A 24,771-nucleotide genomic window follows, 5' to 3' on the forward strand; every position below is an offset into this window, starting at 1 on the left:
GGGTAAACAGACATGTCTAGTCAGTTAAGGGCTCCTAGGGGTATGGTAGGTGTAATGGAACGTGGTAGAATAAGAATGTAGCACTGACTACAGATTCCTGTGCAGGCAAAGGGAACAGCGTCATTGTAAAAGTACAAGTGGTCTCTTTTGGCTGAGATGGAGTAGCTGAGTAGAGCAAGAGGCAGAGAGCGGGGGTTAGATCGTGAAGGGCATTCTGTGTCTTGTAGCCACTTTCAGATTTTGTCTTGTGATTTGGAAATATTGAAGATTTAAAGCAAAGGAGTTTGATCAGACTTGTATTTTAGTAAAGTTACTTGGGTACTAGTAAGACAGATCACTAGAGGGTGGTAAGATTAGAGCAGAGGGGCCAGTGAGATAGCTATTACAGTTGTTGAGGAGGGGTTACTGAGGCTTGGAATGAGGGTAGTGGTAGTGTTTGGCATATAGGAAGTGTTAAGAAAGTAGAATTGACAGGAATTAGTAATTAGTTGATGATGAAGGCTGAAAGAGAAGGTGGAATCTAAGCATATTTCTAAAGTTTCTGAGTGACAATGCCATTTACCGCAGGAGGGAGAACTGGAAGAGAAACAGTACTGTGCTGGAATGATGATGAAGTTTAGTTCTGGCCATACTGAGTTTGAGGTCCTGTGAGGTATCCCATGTACACTATATAGGGCTGAAGTTCCAAAGAAAGGTCCCAGCTAAAAATAGAGATTTGGGAGGTATCACCGTGTGGGGGAAGAAAGTGAAACAAAATTCTGTTAGAGATAGAATGGGGGTGGGATCCAGGACATAGCTTAAATTGTTAGCTTTGAAAAGTTGTAAGGACACTTTTGGGTGTCAAGAGAAAGGGAAGAAGTTGCTAGTAGTCATAGATAAATTTGTATGTTAGAGGATAGGAACTTAGACATTTCACACCCAGACTTTCTAAGAAGCAGAATTCTTTCTCTTCTTTTTGCTCTGCTCTTTTTCCTCCTCTGCTGCTACACTTCCTCCACCCTTCCTTTTGTTCCCCTCAAGATTTTTGTTTGTAAAATAATTTTATTTATTTTATTTGTATTTGTATTTTTTATTTGTAAATATCATCTCTACCAAATTTTATTTATTTTATAAAATTTGTTTATTTTATTTGCATTTTCATTTTTTATTTGTAAATATCATCTCTACCAAATATTTCCTTTATATAAAAAATTCTGAAAGAATTTTCCCTCTGTGGTAATACATATAAATCTACTTTTGGTTTCCTCTTGAGCTTTTTCAGTGTATTTTGGAAGTATTAGAATGGATTCTAGGACTTTTAAAGCAGTTTTTAACGTATAGTTGACATATAATGTTATTACTGGTTTCAAGTATGCAACATACAGATAATTCTGTACATTTCGAAATGTTCACCATAAGTGTAGTCACTACATGTTGCCACGCAACATCATTATGATATTATTGATAATATTCTCTATGCAGTACTTTGTATCTCCAGGAATTATTTATTTTATATCTGCAAGTTATAATCCTCTTCATCTATTTTTGCTTATCCCCTACCCCCTCCCTCTGGGACTTTTTAATAGAACAAGATACAATTTCTAATGGCAAAGAGCTTATTATTACATCGAAATGTAACTAAACTTTCATGTTCATACATGTTAGTGTAATAATATAGTCACTTTTGGAAATAATATGATTTGAGGAGAGCAAAAATAAAACCTTGAAAGGCTCATTGTGTCATTTTTCTTTGGCTGAGCATGTTTTTATCTCACTTTTTCCCAGCAATGACATTGAACTGGCCATATCAGATAGTTATTTGAGTTTGTGTCCTTAAAATAGAATAGCCTTCAGGATTTAATGGTTAAAAGCAACTGTAGGGCACCCTGGTGGCTCAGTGGTTTAGCGCTGCCTTCAGCCTGGGGTGTTATCCTGGAGACCCGGGATCAAGTCCCATGTCGGGCTCCCTGCATGGAGCCTGCTTTCTCCCTCTGCCTGTGTCTCTGCCTTTCTCTGTCTCTGTGTCTGTCATGAATAAATAAATAACATCTTAAAAAAAAAAAAAGCAACTGTAAAGGAAGAAATTAGTACATTTAGAAAAGACTACTTATTGAAGAAAAGTGGAATACTGTGTGGTAGGTGGTTAGTTATGGTTTATCATTGAAAGTATTGAAGCTTAGTGTGTTATTATAATTGACCACTCTTTTTGAAAGTTATATTTATTTTGCTGACCATAAAGGCAGATATTTGAAAAGTGCAGAACACTTTATACAAAGAAGAAATAGATATTAAAAAATAGAAATCCTTTTTAAAATCCTGTTAACCAAAATATACCCACTATAAGCATTTTTATATATACACATTAAAAATATATTATTTCTGCACAAATGAAATCAGATTGTATTTGCTCTACTATATTTTTATCTCCTTATACTCTTCCTTTCTAATACTGAGTGAGTGGAAAGTATAGTATGTTCTCAGTGACTATAAGGCCTCGATGTGTAAGTGCAATTTCAAAGTTGATATGTATGGTAAAATAACCTCAGCCAAACCTCAGGGGAAAAATCATCACAACATCTTTTCTTTCTCAGTTCAATAATTCAAAGGTAGATATGGTGGAAAACTTGAAGTTGATTTTTATTTTGTTGTATATTGAAAACATACCATTATTCTGGAAACAAAGTAGTTTTCCCCTGTATTAAAAAAAATTTTGTGAAGTATAAGGTACAGATGAGAGAATCTACAGTGGTTAACCTAGACAGTTTCTCTTATCATTTGACTAACATTTTATGGGTATATCTCACCAAAACCAGCCAGTGTTCTATTCCTAAGCAGTGTACCTGAGTTGCCTATTGTCATACAGTTGGTATTACACTCTAAACTTACCAGAGAGAAAATTTGGGAACTTGTTCAGAAGTAGCCTTACTCTTTGTGGTAAGGTTCAAGATTTTCTCTGTTACTGCAGGAATTTTGTATAAATAAGCCCTAGCTAAAAATGTTATCTGTGAATAATATCTCCTTTGGATTTTGAAAAGTCATGACTGGTAGCAGTAGAGTAAGCATTCTTGAAGACTGAAAGGATATAGTTGTAGACTCCCATTGACCTGAGAATACAGCCCCACATTTTGTGTTTAATAGATCCTTGAGTTCAGATTTATTTCATGTAAGTACATAAGCAGATAGAAATCTTGAATAGCACGTTTTTATATTTTAGTTTATTCCAGGAAAAGAAACTATATCACCTGGAAAATTTTCACTGCTTAATGCATTTAATCAGTTGAAACTTTATACAAGCAACTTCTGTAATCTTAGCTATAATTAAGTCTGCTAGGATTTTGGATAACTTCTCTATAGACAGTCCTGTTAGTTATTTTGACTTCTCAGTCACATCTGTATTCTTTAGAAACCTTGCAAATGATTATCAAAACTGCAACTAACTTGCTTGCAGCTGATTTGACTGTTGTCTGGAAAATATATATCTGAGTTGCAGTGGTTTTTAGCACACAACTGAGAGAGCAATTAAACAAATTTATTATATGCCTATTGTGTCAGGCACTGGGCTAGCTAAAGGCAATATCAAGCTAGTTCAGACATGCTCCTTGTCTGTAAGGAGACCACAGTTAGAAAAAAGAAAACAAAAATAGTCAGCTACACTGTAATATAATAAATGCTATGATAGAAGTTTCCACTGGGTAAGAGTCATGTATAAGGATATCTGTTAAAGTATAAATTCTTAGAAGACGGGTTAGTGTAATGTGTATTTTCATTATATCCTGTAGTGAGTTGCCCAAAATAAATGCTTATGAAATATTTATGTAATACATGAATTAACGCACAAATCTCAGCCTAGAGAATATTCTTTTGCTGTTATGTCCAGTAGAATTAATGCTTTTATACATTTCTACTAATTAGTCTTATTTTAAGTTTTTCTGTTGCTTCTCCACATAATTTAACACCTTCTGAAAAGATCTTGTACATCTGTTTCTTAAAATATTGGCACTGACTGAGAAATGTAATTTCATTGTCTGTTGTTCTGTCAATCCTCTCAAGGTATCTCCCACTACCAGGTCATCACATTTCTCTGTCAATCTTTAGCTGCAGATTTCTCTTTTACTAGATACTGAGTTAGATTTTTCCCTGGTCCTGATGAGAAATGATAAGATAATTAAACTAAAAATAGCAGTGATCTTTTAATTAGGCAGTTTTTAATTCTTTTTGTGATAAACCCTAGAAGATGAGGGAACACCATCAGTAAATAATAATGTTATTGTGATTGTGCCCTTATAGGGAGGGCTAAGATGAAAAGCTTTTTAAATATATTCATTGGGGTGCCTGGGTGGCTGAGTGGTCTCAACGTCTGCCTTTGGCTCAGGATCCTGGGATCAAGTCCGTGTGTGTATGTGTGTGTGTGTCCCACATTGGGCTCCTTGCAGGGAGCCTGCCTCTCCCTCTACCTACGTCTCTGCCTCTCTCCTTTGTCTCTCATGAATAAATAAATAAAATCTTTTAAAAAATAAATCTCTTCATTGAATGAGTTATGTTGACTTTTTTTTCTGTGTGAGTTATCATGACTTTTAATGAAATAATGCTGATTTGTACTTGAGTATGGCCAAATGAATTTTTAAAATAATAGAGGTTTTTTTTTTTTTTTTCTTTTTTTTTTCTGAGTGAGTGTAACCTGGTATCTAGTGCAGTCTTAGAATTTTCATCTTATTTTGTTATGGCTTCCTTATGTTATAGCTACTTTTAAAGTAGTGCCATTATTTTTTAACCTTCCATATAACTAGATAGTTTACTGAATCTTGAAATTAAACATGTGGGTGGTTGTGTTATTTTTTTTTATGTGTTTTTTCTTTTTCTTTTTAAATATGGCAGCATTAATCATTTGCTGTGGAAATAGGCTGTACTGGTTCAGTTGCCTGGAAAGCATTATTAGCTTACCTGTTAGAAGATGTGTGTGTGTGTATATATGTATATATACATATATATCAAAATTTTTTTTATCTTAAACAGATCATTGAGGTTGGACTTTGTGAAGTTTTTGAATTGATCAAGGAGACACGATTTTCTCATCCATCCTTGTGCCTCAGGAGTCTCCAGGCCCTGCTTAATGTACTTCAGGGTCAGCAGCCAGAAGGCCTCCAGTCAGAGCCACCTGAGGTCCTAGGTAAGTGCTCAGGGGGCATTGAATGAAATCTATAAATTTAAATAGCTTCTCCTATGAAGCATATGCAGCAGCCTGTAATGCATTTGTTTTTGTTTTGTTTGTGTTTTTGTTTTTAGTATGATACTGAAACAGCAGGGATATAAATTTTCAGGTATTTTGCTATGTTCTACTAAAGTTACAGTTTAAGACTTCTCTAGTTCATGCACAGACATTTCTTGATTATTGTCATGATGGGGAAAAAAGCAAAACATAAGTCCTTGGAACCCGGAAGTAATCCTAAACCCTATAGTTACCATTAACTTAAATTGTTCTAATTAAACCTTAGGCCAAAATAGCAAACTTTGAATTTCTCTAACTTTATGTGTTATTCTGGGTAGTTAAAAAAGTGGAAAGAGAGGAAACAAATGCTACCAACCCAAACAGCACATCTAGTTTCCCAACAGAGGGCATTTCTTTGGTATTCATTATAAATAAAAATCCATTTTTATTGTAGATAATGCCTTGTGGATTAGTGGCAACTTCCAATAAGTAAAAATGCTTGCTTTTTTGTAAAGTGTATTTGGATTTTATGAATGCACACCTTTTGTGTTACTGATAGAGGTTCAACATATAATCCTATATAAGCAAGTTAGGAGCTCCTAAAGAATAGAAATAGAGATGGGGGCAAAAATTTGAAAACAGTTGGCTAATTGTTTTTCTCTGACGCTAACCATGGGCCTTGAGAGTCTAGATTTTTCTAAATCTCAAGCATTAGTTCATATCAGAGTCATGTGGGCCCTATCTGTGAATTTTCTGATTCAGTAGATTCAGCATGGGGCCCACGAATTTGCATTTAGAAAGGTTTCTGGGTGATATGCTAGTGCCTGGGAACCACACTGCTGGTGTGGACTAGAGTTTGATCTTTTTTTTCTAGTTGGCTGTTTGGTGTTTATTAGACCCACATGTGAGAACCTCACATTGGTCTTGTTTTGGGTGGTTTTTTAGGGGGGAGGGATCACATGATGATTAGATTTTGTGTTTGATTTTTTTGTTGTTTGGTTTAGTGGGGGAGGTGAGTGCTTGCAAGGAAAACAAGCTAAATATTTTTAAAAAAACAATACCTCCCCTGCCCCATGTTATTAAATACTAGTACTAAATAAAAGCTGTCATATGGTAAGAAGCAGGCACCTTGTTGACTCTCCTTTTGGTAACAGCAATGATCATATTACTATTGTGACACTTTATTTGGCATTACAGCATCTTACTAAAGCTTTTATTTATTTGATTGGTTTTATTTGAGAATATTTTGCTGTTTCTAGCTCTGGTTTGTCAATTAACAAATAATTGAAATATTTAAAATATCCACTAAAATCTGTATATCTTACTTGTTACTTTGAATAACGTGCTAAGCATTTCTTTTTCTTAGATCTTCTGGCATACGATTGTCTTTTATCAGTTGTTACACGGCTTGTTTTGTATCCAGTCTATATTAAATACTCCCTTTCCTTTACTGTTTTCAAAATAGATCTTGTTCTTAATACTGGTTTTGAAATTATGTGTGCTTTAGCTTAAACATCTTCTATTTATTAAAACTTTTACCTGATTAATATGTCTGGGTTTTTTTTTTTTTACCTTGTTAACAGTTTCAGATGATGCTATACCTCTTTGGTCTATCTTTTATCTTTTAGTGTCTATTTCTTATCTCTTCACTGCTTTGACTTATTTTTCTATTGAGGGAGTTACCATCATTTTATATTTCTTATTTTGTTAAATTAGCTCAAAGATGTAATTTGGTTCTTTCAAACTAAATTTCTGTTGAAATCTGCCTCTTTTTTCCTTTAATCTAGTAGCATAATCACATTAATACACTTCAGGTTTTTTTCATGAAAAAATTTGGTTTTATTCATAAAAATATAGGTATATATGTATTACTGTCAGGTAGGGAAAATACAGGTATATATGTATTTCTGGATACACCAAGCTCCTTTTCTTAGCAAATGGATTTTGATTTAGAAATTGTTTAGTTAAAAAAAAATCACTTTTCTTACATCCATTTTTCTGTTCTTTTAAGGTTGGAATATATGTTTTTAAGTCTTCACTTAAATGTAATAGTATCTCCTATGTTCTGGGCTAAAAGTGTAAAATTCAGGGGTGGTCAATACAGACATTGTTGCTGTTATTATGGGACTTAGCATCAGATAGTTGGACATGTGTGATTACAGATATGTGTAAATAGTATGGGGAAAAGTAGAGGGAGTTCTGGGAGTCTGTAACAGGCTTCCTTGAAGATGGAGATTTGAAGAATGAGTACGAAGGAGTTTGCTGAATTTCTAGGCAGAAAGGGCAGCATGCAATAAGTGTCTGATACAGGAAGGAGAACGACTGAACAGAGATTGGCTGGCTGGAATATGGAGAGTCAGGGAGGGAGGACTTTGCCATGAGTGAGGAGGGAGGCGGGGACGGGATCATGTGAAGCTTCATAGGCTGTGTTACAGGAGCCTCATGGCTATTGTTCTAGGAGAAATGGAAAGTCATTCGCTATTTCCTGATGCTTTAAAAAAAGTTCTTTATTTTATAGCGCTTAAAGTGTTCCATTCCCCTTAAATCTAACTTTTTTGATGACAGGCATTCTGCCTTGTTTGCCAGAGTACTGTCACAACCCAGAATAGTTTCTCATGTTCAGGAAGAATTCAGTAAATATTTGCTGACTAATTAAAGATGAAGGGCCAGAAGGATAATGATGGAAAGTAGAATGGACAGAGTTGGGACAGATGAAAGGATGACGGGAAAGAAGGAAAGTTGGAGGGAAAGGTGAAGGGAAGGAGAGAGAGTGGGATGCACAGGCATGTGAAGGAGGGAGGGAGAACGGAATGAAGGAAGAAGGAACAAACAAAGGGATGAGTGGATTTTAAATAAAAATACAGATTTTGGGTTTAAAAAATTCTCTTTGGCTATAAAAGGGCAAAAGTGAACAGAGATTCACTGTTCTCTGTTAACAGAGAAACTAGAAGCTAGTTTATGAACACTGTTGTAGTCTGAGTCCAAGGTGGTGGGTGATAGCATGGATTGGGAAGACGGTCAGGACCTGCTAGAGCATGCAGAGGTGTTAGGAAGAGAACTTGACAGGGCTTCATTGGTGTGCGAGATACAGGAAATGAAGAAGAGCACAGGAAGGCTAGGCTTCTGTGAGGTAACAAACAAACCCCACAAGGTCTTTTAACTTCCAGAGAGTTGCAGTTCACAAATTCTTTCTCTTGTTTTCTTTTTCCCTCTCCTTTATCTTTCTCAATTTTGCAGTTTTTTTCTGATTTTCTTTCTTTCTCTTTCTGTCTGGAGTGATCACTTGTAAGGATTTTCAAATTCCCTTTCCGTTCTGCAGAAGAAATACCCAGAAGTCTGTTGATTCAGTCTTGGACAAAGTTGTTCCGGGAATTTTGTGTGGAAATTTCTGGTGGCCATAGGACATTCAGGGGTTACTTTACCATCTTTGCCACTAAATGGCTTTATCATGTCGGGAAAATCTCTTTATCTCCCTGTCTCAATTTCATTGTCCATTAAAGGGGGAGAGTATCTGTCCTACTGACTTGGAGGTCTTTCTACAGAATAAAATGAATTATATACTCTCTTTATAAATTATAAATGTGAACTGTTGTTATGTCAGCAATAAAGCAGCTTTAAGACAAATGATAGCATGTGTTTTATGTATTCTCTTGTTTTGCAAATAGATAATTTTCTTGATACTAACATTTTAAGAAGCTTGTATTCTTCCCACTCTAAAAGGTAAAATAGGGATGCCTGGGTGGGTGGCTCAGTGCTTGAGCATCTGCCTTCGGCTCAGGTCATGATCCCAGGGTCCGGGGATCAAGTGCCACATTAGGCTTCTCGGAGGGAGCCTGCTTCTCCCTCTGCCCATGTCTCTGCCTCTCTCTCTGTCATGAATAAACAATAAAATCTTTAACATAAAAGGTAAAATAAGTGCAGTGAGTAGTCTGTTACTTGAGAGGATATTTCTTGAATGTGTGAATTGATCAAGACAAGTTTCTTTTAAACAATCTGGGATAGATTCTATTTTTATATTTACAAAAATAAGGGGTTGAATTAAATGTTCTCTGAGATCCTTTTTATATAAATATTCTAACTTTGGGAGGGAAAGGGGTAACTAGAAAGGAAGTAGTGCAAAAGTAAGTGTCCTAGGTGTCTTAAATATTTTTTTTTAATGAGGCAAGGTAAAAATAAATCAATAGACACATTGATGTTCTGTATGTTGAATATAATTGAGTTCTATTTTATTTACAGAGTCTCTCTTCCAGCTCCTTTTGGAAATCACTGTTCGAAGTACTGGAATGAATGACAGCACAGGACAGTCTTTGACAGCACTTTCCTGTGCTTGCCTCTTTAGTTTGGTGGCTTCTTGGGGAGAAACAGGAAGGACACTTCAGGCCATCTCTGCTATCCTAACCAACAATGGCAGCCATGCTTGCCAAACAATACAGGTATTTCTTTTTTTTTTTTTTTCCAATACAGGTATTTCACTTAGAGCTGCTTAGATGGTTCCAAGATGCCAAGTTTGAATCTCACCTTAATTTCTGTCAGTAGGAATCCTCTGCTTTATCTCACTAATTAATAGTGATTTGATATATCCAAGGTTGATGTGTAAATAATCTACAGTGTATAAAGTAGTAAAATGAAGTTTGGCAGAAACTCTTGTATCTTTTTTTTTCTGTATAGATTCATCTCAGGGGATATTAAGGTACAATCTAAATGATGAGCTGAATTGCCAGTCCAGAGAGAGGAGGTGTTAGTGTTGGGGATGTGGAGGGAGAATGTTCTTGGTATCCATGTACTAAGGCATGGAATTAAGAGGAGTGGACTACTGAAGACTGAAAAAAGTTTAGTATAGTTTTAATATCGAGAGCTTTCAGCTAATAGACAGGACTTGCATGCATATCTGTGTGACTGTAATATTATGCTTAAACATTAGGCCTTGCACAACTCCAGATCCCCTGAATCAACAGCGGTTGAGGTTCTCTATAGACGTGCCCTGTCCCTGCATCCCTGTCTCCAGCCTCCACAACACCATATTAAAGCCTACTATCTTAATATGGCTTATAGTATTCTTCATGATTTGGTCTCATTCCATCTACTCACTTCATTTTACAGAACTATCTTCACCAGGCTATGGGTGGAGGAAGAAAAATCTTTCCTGAGAACATATAACTCTAACATTGCAAATTCTTTGAGATTCAAATGCATATTACCTATCTTGTTGCAAAAAGCTTAAGCTGAGAGTTTAAAATAGGGCAGGGATGATAGTACAATAAGGTATCTTGTTGAAGAAGACCAAAATCCTTTTTGGAGGAATGAACTCCAGGTTTCAAAGGCTTCCCACAGACAAAACACGTCTGAGTTCACAAATAAACAAAAAGCGCATAGAAAAAAAAGGCACCATCATTCAGAGTTAGTAGAAACAAATATAACAGAATCAGTCCTGCCTAGTCTGTATATATTGAAATTATTTGAAATAGATATAAAACGCATATATATATATTTAATATGGTAAATTAATACAAGTATCACAAGTATAATTAAGGAATAAGAATATAAAAACAAATCAGATGGGTCAGAAAATGAACCAGATTGAACTGGAAATAAAATAATTACAATCTGAAATTTTAAAGGTGAGTTAACCATTGGATATAAAAGAGGAAGAGGGATCCCTGGGTGGCGCAGCGGTTTGGCGCCTGCCTTTGGCCCAGGGCGCGATCCTGGAGACCTGGGATCGAATCCCACATCGGGCTCCCGGTGCATGGAGCCTGCTTCTCCCTCTGCCTGAGTCTCTGCCTCTCTCTCTCTCTCTCTCTCTGTGACTATCATAAATAAATAAAAATTAAAAAAAAAATAAAAGAGGAAGAAATTATTCAGAATGCAACACAGAGAGACAAAGAAGATACAAAAGGCAAAATAAGAAATGTGAATGGAGAATGAGAAAGCCTGGTGTATCAACTTAATTTGAGTTTCACAAGGCAATAATGCATTTGTGTAGAGCAGTACTTGAAATAATATGTAAGGTTTTCCAAAATTGGTAAATGACATAGAATCCTCAGAATAAGGAAGTCTAGTTTATCAGAATAAATTCTCTAGGTCCTGCCACAGTGTTGGTGAGAGAAAATCAATAGGAGAGAAAAGGAGGAAATCTGAGACTTCTTATTGTAGTACTGGGTTGTCTTAAAACTTTAGTACATTTTTAGAAAGCATGAGAGAAATAGAGTTATGTTGAAGAAACATGTTAATTTCTGCTTCCTTCCTAGTCTCCACAAAGGTTATAATAAAGGAATTTTTTTAAGTTTAGATTTTTAAGAATGGAACATATTTTTGAAAAAATAGAAATTGGAGAAAGCTTAAATTGTCTTAAGAGGCTAATTCCCATAGAAAGTATATTGATTTTCACCTAAAATTCCAGATGGGATTTGGAATTAGTAGTAATAGGTGGTGAGGGCAGAGCTAAAAATTCATTAGAAATCTATGTAACAGAAGGTAGAGAACCCCAGAGCTGTTCTTTTGCCCTTTGTAGCCAAGCAGCTGTTGTTTTCTCATACCCCCAGAGATAGGTTTGCTGTCTGAAGAGACTGAACTAGAGAGGCCAGGGAAACTAACTACAGTTGAGAGTGGAAATAGGAGCTGGGCGAAAATGGAGATTAAATGAAAATCTTTGTATTGATGATGAAGTTTCTTAATCTTGTTTCCAGAACACTGGCAATAGACTTATTATAGCTTTTAGGAAAAAGACTGGCAGATTCTTCTTTGGAGAAAGAGTGAGAAAAGATCCACAAATGCAGACATTTGGTGGAGAGATGGAGGTGAGGGAGGAGTCCTCCAATGAAACTCCCAATCTTACTTAGTGTGATCGTTTTTGAGGTGAGCTCAAATCAGGTGATCTGACAAATCCTGTCTACTCATGCCAAGTTTCCTACCAGTTTTTTAGTAGCTTACTCTTAAAAATAAGTGTACAATCAGATAATTTGTTTTTTGGGTGTTGAGTTTGGTAAATTATTTATAGATTTTTGGATACTAACCCTTTATCACATATATCATTTGCAAATATCTTCTTCCATTCTGACGGGTGCTTTTTAGTTTTGTTGATTGTTTCCTTCCCTGTACAGAAGCTTTTTATCTTGATGAAATCCCAGTAGTTCATTTTTGCTTTTGTTTCCCTTGCCTCCAGAGATGTGTCTAGTAAGAAGTTGCTACAGCCGATGTCGAAGTGGTTGTTGCCTGCGTTCTCCTCTAGAATTTTGATGGTTTTTCTGTCTCACATTTAGATCTTTCATCTACTTTGAGTTTATTTTTTGTGTATGATGTAAGAAAGTGGTCCAGTTTCATTTTTCTGCATATGGCTGTCCGGTTTTCCCAACACCATTTGTTGAATAGACTCTCTTTCCTCCACTGGATAATCTTTCCTGTTTTGTCAAACATTAGTTGACCATATAGTCGAGGGTCCATTTCTGGTTTTCTGTTCTCTTTAATTGATGATCTGTGTGTCTGTTTTGTGCCAATACTGTTTGTTGATTACAGCTTTGTAATATAGCTTGAAGTCTGGAATTGTGATGCCTCTAGCTTTGCTTTTCTTTTTCAAAATTGCTTTGACTATTTGGGGTCTTTTGAGGTTCCATACAAATTTTAGGATTGTTCTAGTTCTGTGAAAAATGCTAGCGGGTATTTTGATAGGGATTGCATTAAATGTGTAGATCACTTTGGTCAATATAGACATTTTAACGATATTTGTTCTACTCCATGAGCATGGAATGTTTTTCCATTTCTTTGTGTCCTCTTCAGTTTCTTTCATCTGTTCTGTAGTTTTCGGAGTGAAGATCTTTTACCTCTTTGGTTAGATTTATTTCTAGGTATCTTAACGGTTTTTGGTACAATTATAAATTGGACAATTCCTTGATTTCTTTTTCTGTTGCTTCATTATTGCTGTATTAAAATGCAGCAGGTTTCTGTACATTGATTTTGTATTCTATGGCTTGACTGAATTCATGTATCAGTTTTAGCAATTTTTTGGTGGAGTCTTTCAGGTTTTCTACATAGAGTATTGTATCACCTGAGAATAGTGAAAGTTTGACTTCTGGCCGATTTGGATTCCTTTAATTTCTTTTTGTTTGATTGCTGAGGTTGGGATTTCCAGTACTATGTTAGGTAATGTTGATGACAGTGGATATCCCTGACTAATTCCTGACCACAGAGCAAAAATTTGTTTTTTCCCATCAAAGATTGTATTAGCTGTGAGTCTTTCATATATGGCCTTTATGATGTTGAGACATGTTCCATCTATCCCTACTTTGTTAAAGGTCTTTATCAAGAATTGATGCTGTATTTTGTCAGATGCTTTTTCTGCATCTATTGAGAAGATCATATAGTTCTTATCCTTTCTTTTATTAATGTGGTGTATCACGCCTATTGATTTGTGAATATCAAACCACCCTTGCAGCCCAGGAATAAATCCTACTTGACCATGATGAATGATTCTTTAAATATGCTGTTGGATTCGATTTGCTCTTGTTTAGTTTTTTTGCATCCATGTTCATCAGGGATCTTGGCCTGATTCTCGTTTTTAGTGAGGTCTTTGTCTTGTTTTGGAATCAAGGTAATGCCGGCCTCATAGAATGAGTTTGTACCCCAAAAACAAATAATTCAGTTAAGAAATGGCAGAAGAGGGGCACCTGGTGGCTCAGTGGTTGAATGCCGCCTTTAGCTCAAGTCATGATCCTGGGGTCCTGGGATCGAGTCCCACATGAGGCTCCTGCATGGAGCCTACTTCTCCTCCCTCTGCCTATGTCTCTGCCTCTCTCTTTGTGTCTCTCATGAATAAATAAATAAAATCTTTAAAAAAAAAAAAAGAAATGACAGAAGAGGTAAGTAGACATTTTTTCCAAAGAAGACATACAGATTGCTAACACACCCATGAAAAGATACTCCAAGTCACTCATTGTCAGGGAAATACAAATCAAAACGACAGTGAGATATCACCTGACATTTGTCAGAACAGATGTTGGTGAGGATGCAGAGATAGGGAAACCCTCTTACACTGTTGGTGGGAATGCAAACTAGTGCAGCCATTTTGGAAAACAGTGTGGAAGTTTCTCAAAAAAGTTAAAAATAGAACTACCCTATGACTCAGCAGTTGCACCCCTAGATGATTAATCAAAGGATACAGAAATACTGATTCAAAGAGGCACATGCCCCTGATGTTTACATGCAGCATTATCAACAATAACCAAATTATGGAAAGAGCCCAAATGTCCATCAACGGATGAATGCATAAAGAAGATAATAGGGTGTGTGTGTGTGAGAGTGTAGTGGAATATTACTTAGCCACCAAAAAGAATGAAATGTTGCTATTTGCAACAACATAAGTGGATCTAGAGAGTATAATGCTAAGTGAAATAATACTGTCAAACACAAATAATCATAATTTCGCTGATATATGGAACAAAACAGATGAACATAAAGGAAAGAAAAAAAGATAAAGGCAAACTATAAAACAGACTCTATTTTGTTCTCTACAGAGAACAAAACAGACTATTTTGTTCTCTACAGAGAACAGAGGGTTGCTAGAGGGGAGTTGCCTGGGGGGATGGGCTAAATGAGTGATGGGTATTAAGGAGGGCACTTGTGATGAATCACTAAATTCTACTCCTGAAACTAAAATTACTCTATAAGTTAACTAATTAAAATTTAAATAAAAACTTGAAATACTAAAACCAAACAAAAATAACAAAATAATTGTTATATAACAAAATAATAACAAAAATAATTAAAACAAACAAAATAACAAAAATAATTAAAATACTGCAGCAGGAAAACAAAGTGTACGACCAAGTGCCACTAGGCTAACATGGAAAAACAAATCCTCCAAATCAATAATAATAGTAAAAGACACTTTGGATAAAAAGAATATAGAGAACAGAAGAAGCTCTAAGAAAGCTGTAATACTTCTTTTTTCTTTTTTATAATTTTTTAAAAGAATTTATTATTATTAATAAATAATAATTATTAATAAATAAATTATTTATTTATTTATTAGTGAGAGACAGAGAGAGAGAGAGAGAGAGAGAGAGAGAGGTACAGGCAGAGGTAGAAAGCTGGCTCTATGAAGGGAGCCTGACGTGGGACCTCAGCCTGGGTCTTCAGGATCATGCCCTGGGCTGAAGGCGTCACTAAACCGCTGAGCCACCCGGGCTGCCTGTAATATTTCAATGAGGAATAAAAGAAGCCTACTTATATTAAAACCAATATTCTATTTAAAAAAAAAACAAACTCAGAGAACGGGAAAGAATTTTTGTAAGTTAAGACAGCTAGCAATAAAATTAGAAGGGTTAGAAGATCAGGTTGCAGTCTCCAGAAAATAGAAAAGACAGAGAAAATAGGTGATATAAAATAAAATAAAATAAAATTAGAGGATTTAACCAGGAAATCCATTACCTAATAGGTATTCAAGCAGAGAGAAGGAAGTAAGAAATCTTACAAGGAAAGTTCCTATACCTGGAAGATACACATTTTCAGATTGACAGAACACACACTGAATGTCCAACATTCAATATGAAACAAAGACTCCTACCAAGATACAGCTTGGCAAATCAGAACACTGTTAATTAACAGATAATAAAGGTTCCAGAGAGCAAAGACATTATGTAACAAAGATGAAGCAGAATGGCATTGGATTTTTCAAAAGCAACTCTGGTATAGAAAATAACAGTGCTTTCAAAGTTCTGCGAGAAAATGATGTTCAGTACTTCTCAACCAGCAGTCGTGTTTGAAGGTTGATGAAGATACTTTGGAATAGGCAAGATAGAGAACAATTTTGACTTCTGCACCTGCCTCTTCCTTAGTCTAGACCAGAGCAGCGTCTCATGAGGTGTGTTGCCAAGTGGGAAAAGTAGAAATGGTGTGTTTGACTTTATTGAGGGGAGCATGGGGAACACTTAGGGGTAGATATAGAGGAAACTTAGCAAATGCAAAAATAGGGCAATTGTTGACTTAACAAAAAGAAAATTACACAAGGAGAGAAATGTAGTATGTTAACACAGTTTTTGGTTCATGAATCATGATTATACAGTCATAATAAATGAACTTTGAATACTAATTTAACCAGAAATTATCATATAGCTCAATTTTGAGTATTTGGGACAGAAGGAGGGGCATCATCATTCATTATAGGCACCAACAGAGAAAATATCTGAAGCAAAAAAATTAACAGTAGAAGCTTTGGCATAATAAATAGGAATGTGGATATTCTAGGTAAAAAAGTTTAAGATTAATATAGCTGCTTCTAGGGAGAAAATTTGTAGTATTCAGCTACATATATGTTCTGTATAATTTTATTATATATAGTATATGTTATAAATTATTATATGTAAGAAATTGTATAATTTGGTTAAGTCAGTGGCCTTAGAACTAGAAGGGGAAGAGAATGTATCTGTGAAAAGTGGGTCACTTACTACTGTGAAAGCTCTTCCCTCTACAAAATGCTACCCAATAGAAATATAATGTAGTCTACATATGTAATTAAAAGTTTTTTATTAGCCAAATTAAAAAGGTAAAAAGAAACAGGTGTGGTTAGCTATTTTAATGAGGTATTTCGCTCAACTCAATATACCCACAAAATCATTTCAACATGTAGTTAATGTAAGAAGATTATTATTAAAATTCTGTATTCTTGTTTTTATACTAAGTCTTCAAAATCCAGTCTGTATTTTGTATTTAAAGCACTAACCACATTTCAAGAGCTCAGTAGTCACATGTGGCTAATGGCTGCCATATTGGACAGTGCAGCTGTAGAACTATGGCTGGTGGTGCCCTGGGGGCTGGGTATGTTGTTGAATGTGGTAAAAGAAAGACAAAAGATGAGGAACAAAATTCCCATGCTGGTGACTCAGTTACAGTGCCAGGTATTTAGCATGTCTTTGATAAATACTGGTTAAATTAATGCTGTGAATGAATACACAAATGAGTTTTCATTTCATGGAATATTGCTGAATTTGATGGACAGTACTCATAATGGAGAAACAAAGTAGAAGAGAAACATTGGAAATTTTATTTCATCTGTAGAAGGCACACCACAACGTTCTCTCATGTTTAAATTTGTGCTTTGTTGTGATAAAGAATATTATTAATAAGTATGAAATCATTCAAAAGATATTTTGGCTTGTGTGTATTCTAATCAATATAATTTTGTTTATATCCAGTGTTCATACTTTTTACTAGTGTAGTATGTTTCCATCCACAAAACTTGAAATCGTAGGCAGAACTGGTTATTGAATGTTTTGGAGAAAGATGCATATTTCAGTGTTTTGAACCAAAAGTGCAAGTTAATATTCTTTGGATTTGACATTTTTATCTTGGGCTGCTTGAGATCTGCTTCTTATAGATAAGTTCCTATAGTTAGTGCTTTTTACTGATTTGTCAAACCATGATCATTCTGAACAATTTATTTTCTTATAAATGATCATGTATTACTGAAATATCTTTATTTCACCTGTTTCGTGTTTGGGACATTTAAAAATACATATTTATTTGTTTCTTATCTTTCAAATAGGTGCCAACGATACTAAATTCACTACAGAGAAGTGTACAAGCAGTGTTGGTGGGAAAAATTCAAATTCAGGACTGGTTTAGCAATGGCATTAAGAAAGCAGCTTTAATGCACAAGTGGCCATTAAAAGAAATATCCGTTGATGAAGATGATCAGTGTTTACTTCAGAATGATGGATTTTTTCTTTATCTGTTATGCAAGGATGGATTATACAAAATAGGCTCTGGATACAGTGGAACAGTTAGGGTAATGTAATTTCTTATAGTTCTTACTTATAGCAGAAGTTATGTCCATCCTGAATTGTGTGTTCTCAGTTTCATTTTTAGAGTACTATTTAATTTTAATGTAATATTTCTTTGAAAATCATGATGGAAACATAAATATTAAAAATCCATTTGTGGTGTTTTTCATCGATTATTAATTATGAAACTGTTCATGGACTGTTTTTTGTTACTTTGCAGGGCCATATATATAATTCTACATCTCGCATCCGAAACAGAAAAGAAAAAAAATCTTGGTTAGGATATGCTCAGGTAAGAGAATATCCACAATAAACCAAACTTTTCTGGCTTGTACTTGTTTGATCGATAAATAATATCACTTCTGTTTAAACAGATGTAGTGTATTTTTTAATATTATGGCTAATAACAGTGATGCAGTGTAATATAAAGATCATTGGCTTCGAATTTATAAGAGGTTTACTTTTAGTTCTGGCCCTGATCTTTCCTAGCTGAGTGACTTTGGACAATTGAGTTAACTTATTTGATCCTTGTTATTTAGCTATAAAATGGGAATAAAAATGTCTTCTGTTGGAGTTCTTATTTCAGTGTATTTCTAGGGACACCTGGGTGCCTCAGCAGTTGAGTGTCTGCCTTTGGCTCAGGGCGTGGTCCCGTGGTCCCCGGATCAAGTCCTGCATCGGGCTTCCCATATGGAGCCTGCTTCTTCCTCTGCCTATGTCTCTGCCTCTCTCTCTGTGTGTCTCTCATGAATAAATAAATAAAATCTTTTTTTTTTTTTAAGTATTTTTCTAGATAAGAATCAGAGACCATCATTACCATTTGCAAATATGAATTGGGACTGTATCTGTGATCTGAGTCCAAATTAGAGCTTCTTGTACTAGACCCGTCATTATAAGTCTGGATCAGTACCTTCCAGGAAACAGTATGTGATCTGCCCAGTGAATAGATTCCTATATGGAGGATCACAAAAGAGAAAAAAGTTAGGCTATGTTGCTTTCTTAATGCGTGATCTCATCATTTGACTAATATGGCCAGATGGGTGTCAGCAGTCAGATACCTTACTGCACCTCCCATGGAGAGAAGCAGATGAAGGATAGACAAAGGGCCACAAGGGTTTATTTCCATACTATCCCTTCCCGAGAGGTAAAGTCCAAGCTGCCTTGTGGAAGGATATAGAATAAAGATATTCCTGCATACCTGTTTTGCTCAGCTCACAGCTGCTCATCATCATCAAATCATAAAAAATGAAAATATTTTGAAAATTAAAGAAATTGTTGTTATATGAAAAATAAATTCTATATCCACTATTAGGGAGATTTTGAAATTAAATTTTAAATGTCAAATTAATTAGTGATTATCTCTTAAAACTTGGTTCAAAACATCTTATTGAATTTTTATTTGCCAGTATAGTATTTTATGTAAGAAATAAGGACATGGAAATAGTTCCGTGGCATATTGTTCCATCTAAAGCCACCACCCTCTTCATTCCTAAATATTAACCAAACTCCTAAAGCTATTTTTCCTTAAAGTATTTTTTGAAGCAGCAGTGGTCATTTCTCTTATTTACTTGGCAAGTGATAAAATAATTTGAACAAAATGTCCATATTGCCCTGTGTGGTATATCTAATAGATGTATGTGAGAATGTAATAAGTTAAATTAATACCCAGTAGTGTACAATTCTTCCTTTTATTAAAGCATACCCATGTTCTTATATTTTTAATCTTTAATCTGTTTTAGACATTAATATTTACATACTACCATACCTCAAAAAACTGTATAGATATGTGTGACTGCTTTTTCTGCCAAGTAGCTAGTGAAAAAATATTTTAACACTTAACAGCAAAATTTTTTGTTATTTTCAGGGTTTTTTATTATATAGAGATGTGAATAACCACAGCATGACAGCCATAAGAATAAGCCCTGAAACACTGGAACAGGATGGTACTGTAATTTTACCAGGTATGTTATTCAGTTAGCCATTTGTTTTTTTTCCACAGGTGATTTTAAGAGATATGCATGTTAGACCATTTGGATATATAAAAAGTGATTAGCAAGGAATAGTGATTGCTTACATTAGGGTGAAAAAAATCTTGACATACGAATCATTTTATAGTCTATATAAAATTAATGCATGTTAGGAAAACAGACATGAGCAATATAGTATAAAGTGTTTTAAAATTTGTTTTCAAATCACTGCGCATCTGCAACCTGATCTCTCATGCTCACCCCACCAAGATGGTTTCAGCTCCTGAATTAATGGGGTTGAGGTTACTTTGTTGTTCCTAATAAAAGTATTACTCTGGCTTTCCTATAACTTGATATGAAGAACCCTCTATTGATTTTTATTACTACTTTAACAACAGTGCACTTTAGGTTTTCCTCTTAATATTAATGAATTTTGGAAACATTTTAGAATGGATCAGGAATTTTTTTTAATTCCATCATTTACACATTTTAATAATACTCTGGTAAAGCACTTTGGACATAATTCATTTTGCTTTAATTTTGAAGTTGTACATACATATTTATCACTTAAACCATTGTCTAAAGTCTGGGTAGTGGATCTTAAATTTTGTAGAACACTGGGAAAACGTATAATATATTATCCATTGTAAGGTCCTTCAATTTGTATATATCTTTAATGCATAATGAAGGAGTTTGCTTAATATTAAAATCTTAAATGTTTAATGTGTCTATCAATTATTTCATGGAAAGCAGCAATATATTACTTCTAAGCACTTGACCAGATAAGAACTATTTCTGAAGAATACACTGGGAAGGATAATTGCTCCCAAGCTGCTTGTTAATTTTTAAATCATTCTTATAACTTCATCAAACATTTATTCGAACATTGCTATACACATAATATATCCAAATTAGTGTACATGACACTGTGTTAAGGTAAATGCCACATTTCATATGTGTTTCACACAAAAAAAGCTACTTTGGAAAACAGATAACTTATTAAAGCCATATTGTAAATAACTGTCTATTTTCAGATATACCTACAGGGTTTTGTTTTGTTTTTTTCTTTTTCTTTTTTTAAATCACCACAAATCTTCGACCAACATGTCTCTGGTGATGATGGTGATGATGTTAATTTTAAAATAATTACAGGCACCCTCTTATGTAGATATAGATATAGATACACATACATACTTATATTTTTAAAAATCACATTTATTGTATAAGTATCTTATAAGCAAAAAAAATCAAAATTAATTGCCACCCTACTTCCCATATATAAACACTATTAGCATATTGGTAAATACCTTGTCTTTTTCCTGTGTATGAATGGATAGTGTAATAAAAAAAGAGGTCATATGCAGCCTAATGCATTTTAACCTATCCCTTTCACTTAATATGCTGAATATATTTCTAGACCATTAAATAGTCTTTCACAAAATTATATTACAAAATATATTTCATTGATTAATATATTGGAATAGAAGTTCCTTCCAATTTTTTACCATATAAATTACACTGTAGTGAGCATCCCTGTCACTCTGTTCATGCTATTTTAGAATAACATCCCAGAAGAAAAATTCTTAAATACACCCCTCCTCCCCCAACAAGTGAATACTAATATAAAGAATTTACTTTTGAGAAACCCTGATCAATTAATAAAGATTGTGACTGAGAAGATCATTTGAAAATGGTTTACCTATAGCTGTTTTATTTATTCCAACATGATAAAAAATGACTTGCTAATGTTTTTATTCAGTTTAAATCACTACATCATTTAACATAAGAAGTGCAACTTTTAACGGTACAAGTGTGGCTTTCTTGTTTCATAAATACGCACCATATACAAGGTGAAGAATGAGTCAAATTTTGGGAGGACAGTCCTGTGCTGTGTGTCTTCCTAACTGGCAGATGTTGCTTGATATTTTCCTGAAGATGCTGTCTTACTACATGCTGGATAAAGAAAGGATAAGGAGAAGATCTTTTTGAAATCATGCAGCAGGAAGACCTGCCCTCAAGCCTGAAGAAGCCTATCATCATTTTTCCATATCTTTGATCTGCACTGCAGTTTATTCAATAGCACTTTTTTCTCCATTGCTAGGGGCAACTCTGTAGTTTTCACATACAGACAGAGCAGAAGTAAATTGTCAGGTTCATAGATGCTAATGAATATACCATATTTAAAATTGACATAAATCTGATAATTCCTTGAGCTTCGTTCCAACCTGTCTTTGATTCTAACTTATAAATAAGTTATTTTCAACCTAGTATTGATGAAATTAGAATACTTTTTTCCCCATTGTCATTTTAGCCTTTATATGTTGGCTTATCTTTTATATTGTACCCTTATGTCATTTACTCTCCGTGTCTGGTGACAGATTACCTCAGATCATGAGAATTTTTGCCAGTCTTCTTGCGCCGCTTCACTCCTCACCCCTGCATTTATCTGAAATTATAATGAGTTTTTCTTCTTTGCTTTTTAGTTTAAAATCTTACTGCTTAGAGCTTGAGAAGCATCTTTCTTGCGCCTCTTTGTATTCTGTACAGTGGACTAGGAACTCTTTCTTTCGATTTCTCCTCTCTTTGATTACCAAGTCTCTTGGGCTACCAGTGGGCCTTGTCTCCCAGTTTCTATTTCCAGTTTGTGATCACTGAATTCTCTATTTGGTAAGGGTCTGCCTGTGTTTTGCGTATTTATAATAAGGAAGTATGCTAGTATGAAGCTCCTGGGCAAAGATATGGAGTAATCCAGCTTATTTGGGTGGGCTCCATTACTGCATTCCAAAACCAGAATTTTATGTTTTGTTGATTCAGGTGCAAATAGAAATGAAATAAAATTTTTTTTTGTATTGTAATTAATGGAGAGATTCATCCTAGTTCTCTGCAGTTATTTTGGGAAGTGTGTGTGCTCTTAAACTTGCTTGCTGAACATTTGTTTTTCCGAAAAGATATAGTTTATACTTAGATATTGATTTTGCTTGTAGTTTCATGTTATTTAATAGCAATCACTAACACATGTCCCAGTGGTCCTTCTGTAATACTGGTATCCCTTGTTATAGTGGCACTTGTGCATTATTTTGATCAAAGTATATATGCACTGTTCCACAGAGATCCATATAGTATTGACAAAACACATTATTCCAGCCAAAATATGTGAACACTTACAGACAAAGGAAATACATAAGCTTAGATGTGTTTGTTCTATAAAGCATATGAACATTTAAAAATGTATAGCATGCTATGGGGCACCTGGCGGGCTCAGCCAGTAGAGCATGTGACTGTTGGTAATGGGGTCATGAATTCAAGCCCCATGTTGGGCATTGAGTTTACTAAAAACAAAAAAAAAACACAAACCCACAAAAATGTATAGCATATCAAATGCTAAAAATGCTGGGAATAACAAACTTCAAAGTGAAAACTGTACAACCTATTCTGTTTAATAAAGCAAGGGATATCTGTAGTTGGATACCATAGACCTCAAATGCAGAAGCTTTTAGGTCTATATGTATTTTTCTGTGACACTAATGACTGTGATGTATGTCTGAGAGTAGAGTGTTGCCTACATCGCATGTGATTGTATTGAAATGATTATAACCAACATAGTTTGTTTACCATGGTGCATGTTTATTATCAAACTACATCCAATACTAATTCATTTTGAAATTAGGTGGGCTTTCAGGTCCTTGATTGTGGAAAATTTATAAATGTAAGCACAGATGTAATAAGTAATAGTAGTTGAATTATTTAGTTCCTGCTAATTTGTAATTCTTTATTAAAAAGCACAGTATCCCTTTGAGTTTAAGTTTATCCTTATTGCGTGGAGAACTCTCATTCTGACTTCAACAGAGGAATAAAGTCATTTTATGAGCTGTTTGGTTATATTGTAATATAATTAGTTTTTCCTCTTTTTGTACAGATTGCCACACTGAAGGTCAAAATATTTTATTCACTGATGGAGAATATATTAATCAGATAGCTGCTTCAAGAGATGTAAGTACTTTGAATCATGAATAGCTAGTATAAACGAGATCCCCTTTTTCATGAATTATTTGACCTTAATTAGACAATAGAGAGCCTTGAAAAACAAGTTAATACAAAATATTACTCTGAATGTTTTATTTCTTTCAGGATGGCTTTGTTGTCAGAATATTTGCCACAAGTACTGAACCTGTGCTACAACAAGAATTACAACTTAAACTGGCCAGAAAATGTCTACATGCCTGTGGTATCTCACTATTTGATCTGGAAAAGGACTTGCATATTATAAGTAAGATAGCCAAATAAGCCTTTCTCCCATATTTAAATTTTCATATTTTTTATTCTTTTGAAAACTAATTGTCTTTTGAGCAGTATATTTTTTGTTTTGAGCAGTAATATTTTGGCAGTTACTTTGCTGTTACCACAAAGCTACTTACGAATTAATATCTAAAAGTGACTAGAAAATATAGCCTTTAAACAGTGTGTTATATGAACACCATTTTAAGGAAGTAACTATTAATTTTCTATTTTCATTTTGAATAGAGCAAATGAAAAGAAACTTAATTTACTAAGAATTATAGATTTTTATGTTTTATCTTTATTCAGTTACTTAAAATTTTCAAAACTTATATTGTAAATATTACATTAATAAACATAGTTCTCTCATTGAAACCTTTGATCGTTATTTGAACAGATTTTCAACATAGCCATAGAATGATCTCATAGATTGTGAAAATGGTAATTGGCCTAACAAACTGATTAATAATCTTTCATTTGGATACAGAAATAGAGACACAGTATTTCTCGGTCTACTACTGTGCTCTTACAGTGTCATAGTAGTACTTAGGATTCTTAGTTCTGGGCACTT

The 24,771-nt window shown here is 34.5% G+C and overlaps 1 protein-coding gene across 12 annotated transcripts in view; it reads left to right on the forward strand.

Annotated features, from left to right (window-relative positions):
- MYCBP2 (MYC binding protein 2) overlaps positions 1 to 24,771 on the forward strand; it is a 258,579-nt gene that overhangs the window by 35,777 nt on the left and 198,031 nt on the right. For all 12 annotated transcript variants that reach the window (XM_077855281.1, XM_077855282.1, XM_077855288.1 and 9 more), the window contains exons 4-10: positions 4,993 to 5,146; positions 9,422 to 9,618; positions 17,721 to 17,963; positions 18,179 to 18,250; positions 19,823 to 19,919; positions 23,842 to 23,915; positions 24,054 to 24,192. In XM_077855281.1, the coding sequence (XP_077711407.1) occupies positions 4,993 to 5,146; positions 9,422 to 9,618; positions 17,721 to 17,963; positions 18,179 to 18,250; positions 19,823 to 19,919; positions 23,842 to 23,915; positions 24,054 to 24,192 (976 nt within the window). The remainder of the gene's footprint in view (positions 1 to 4,992; positions 5,147 to 9,421; positions 9,619 to 17,720; positions 17,964 to 18,178; positions 18,251 to 19,822; positions 19,920 to 23,841; positions 23,916 to 24,053; positions 24,193 to 24,771) is intronic.

This window comes from Canis aureus, chromosome 17 (genome assembly GCF_053574225.1).
Source record: "Canis aureus isolate CA01 chromosome 17, VMU_Caureus_v.1.0, whole genome shotgun sequence".
NCBI lineage: Eukaryota > Metazoa > Chordata > Mammalia > Carnivora > Canidae > Canis > Canis aureus.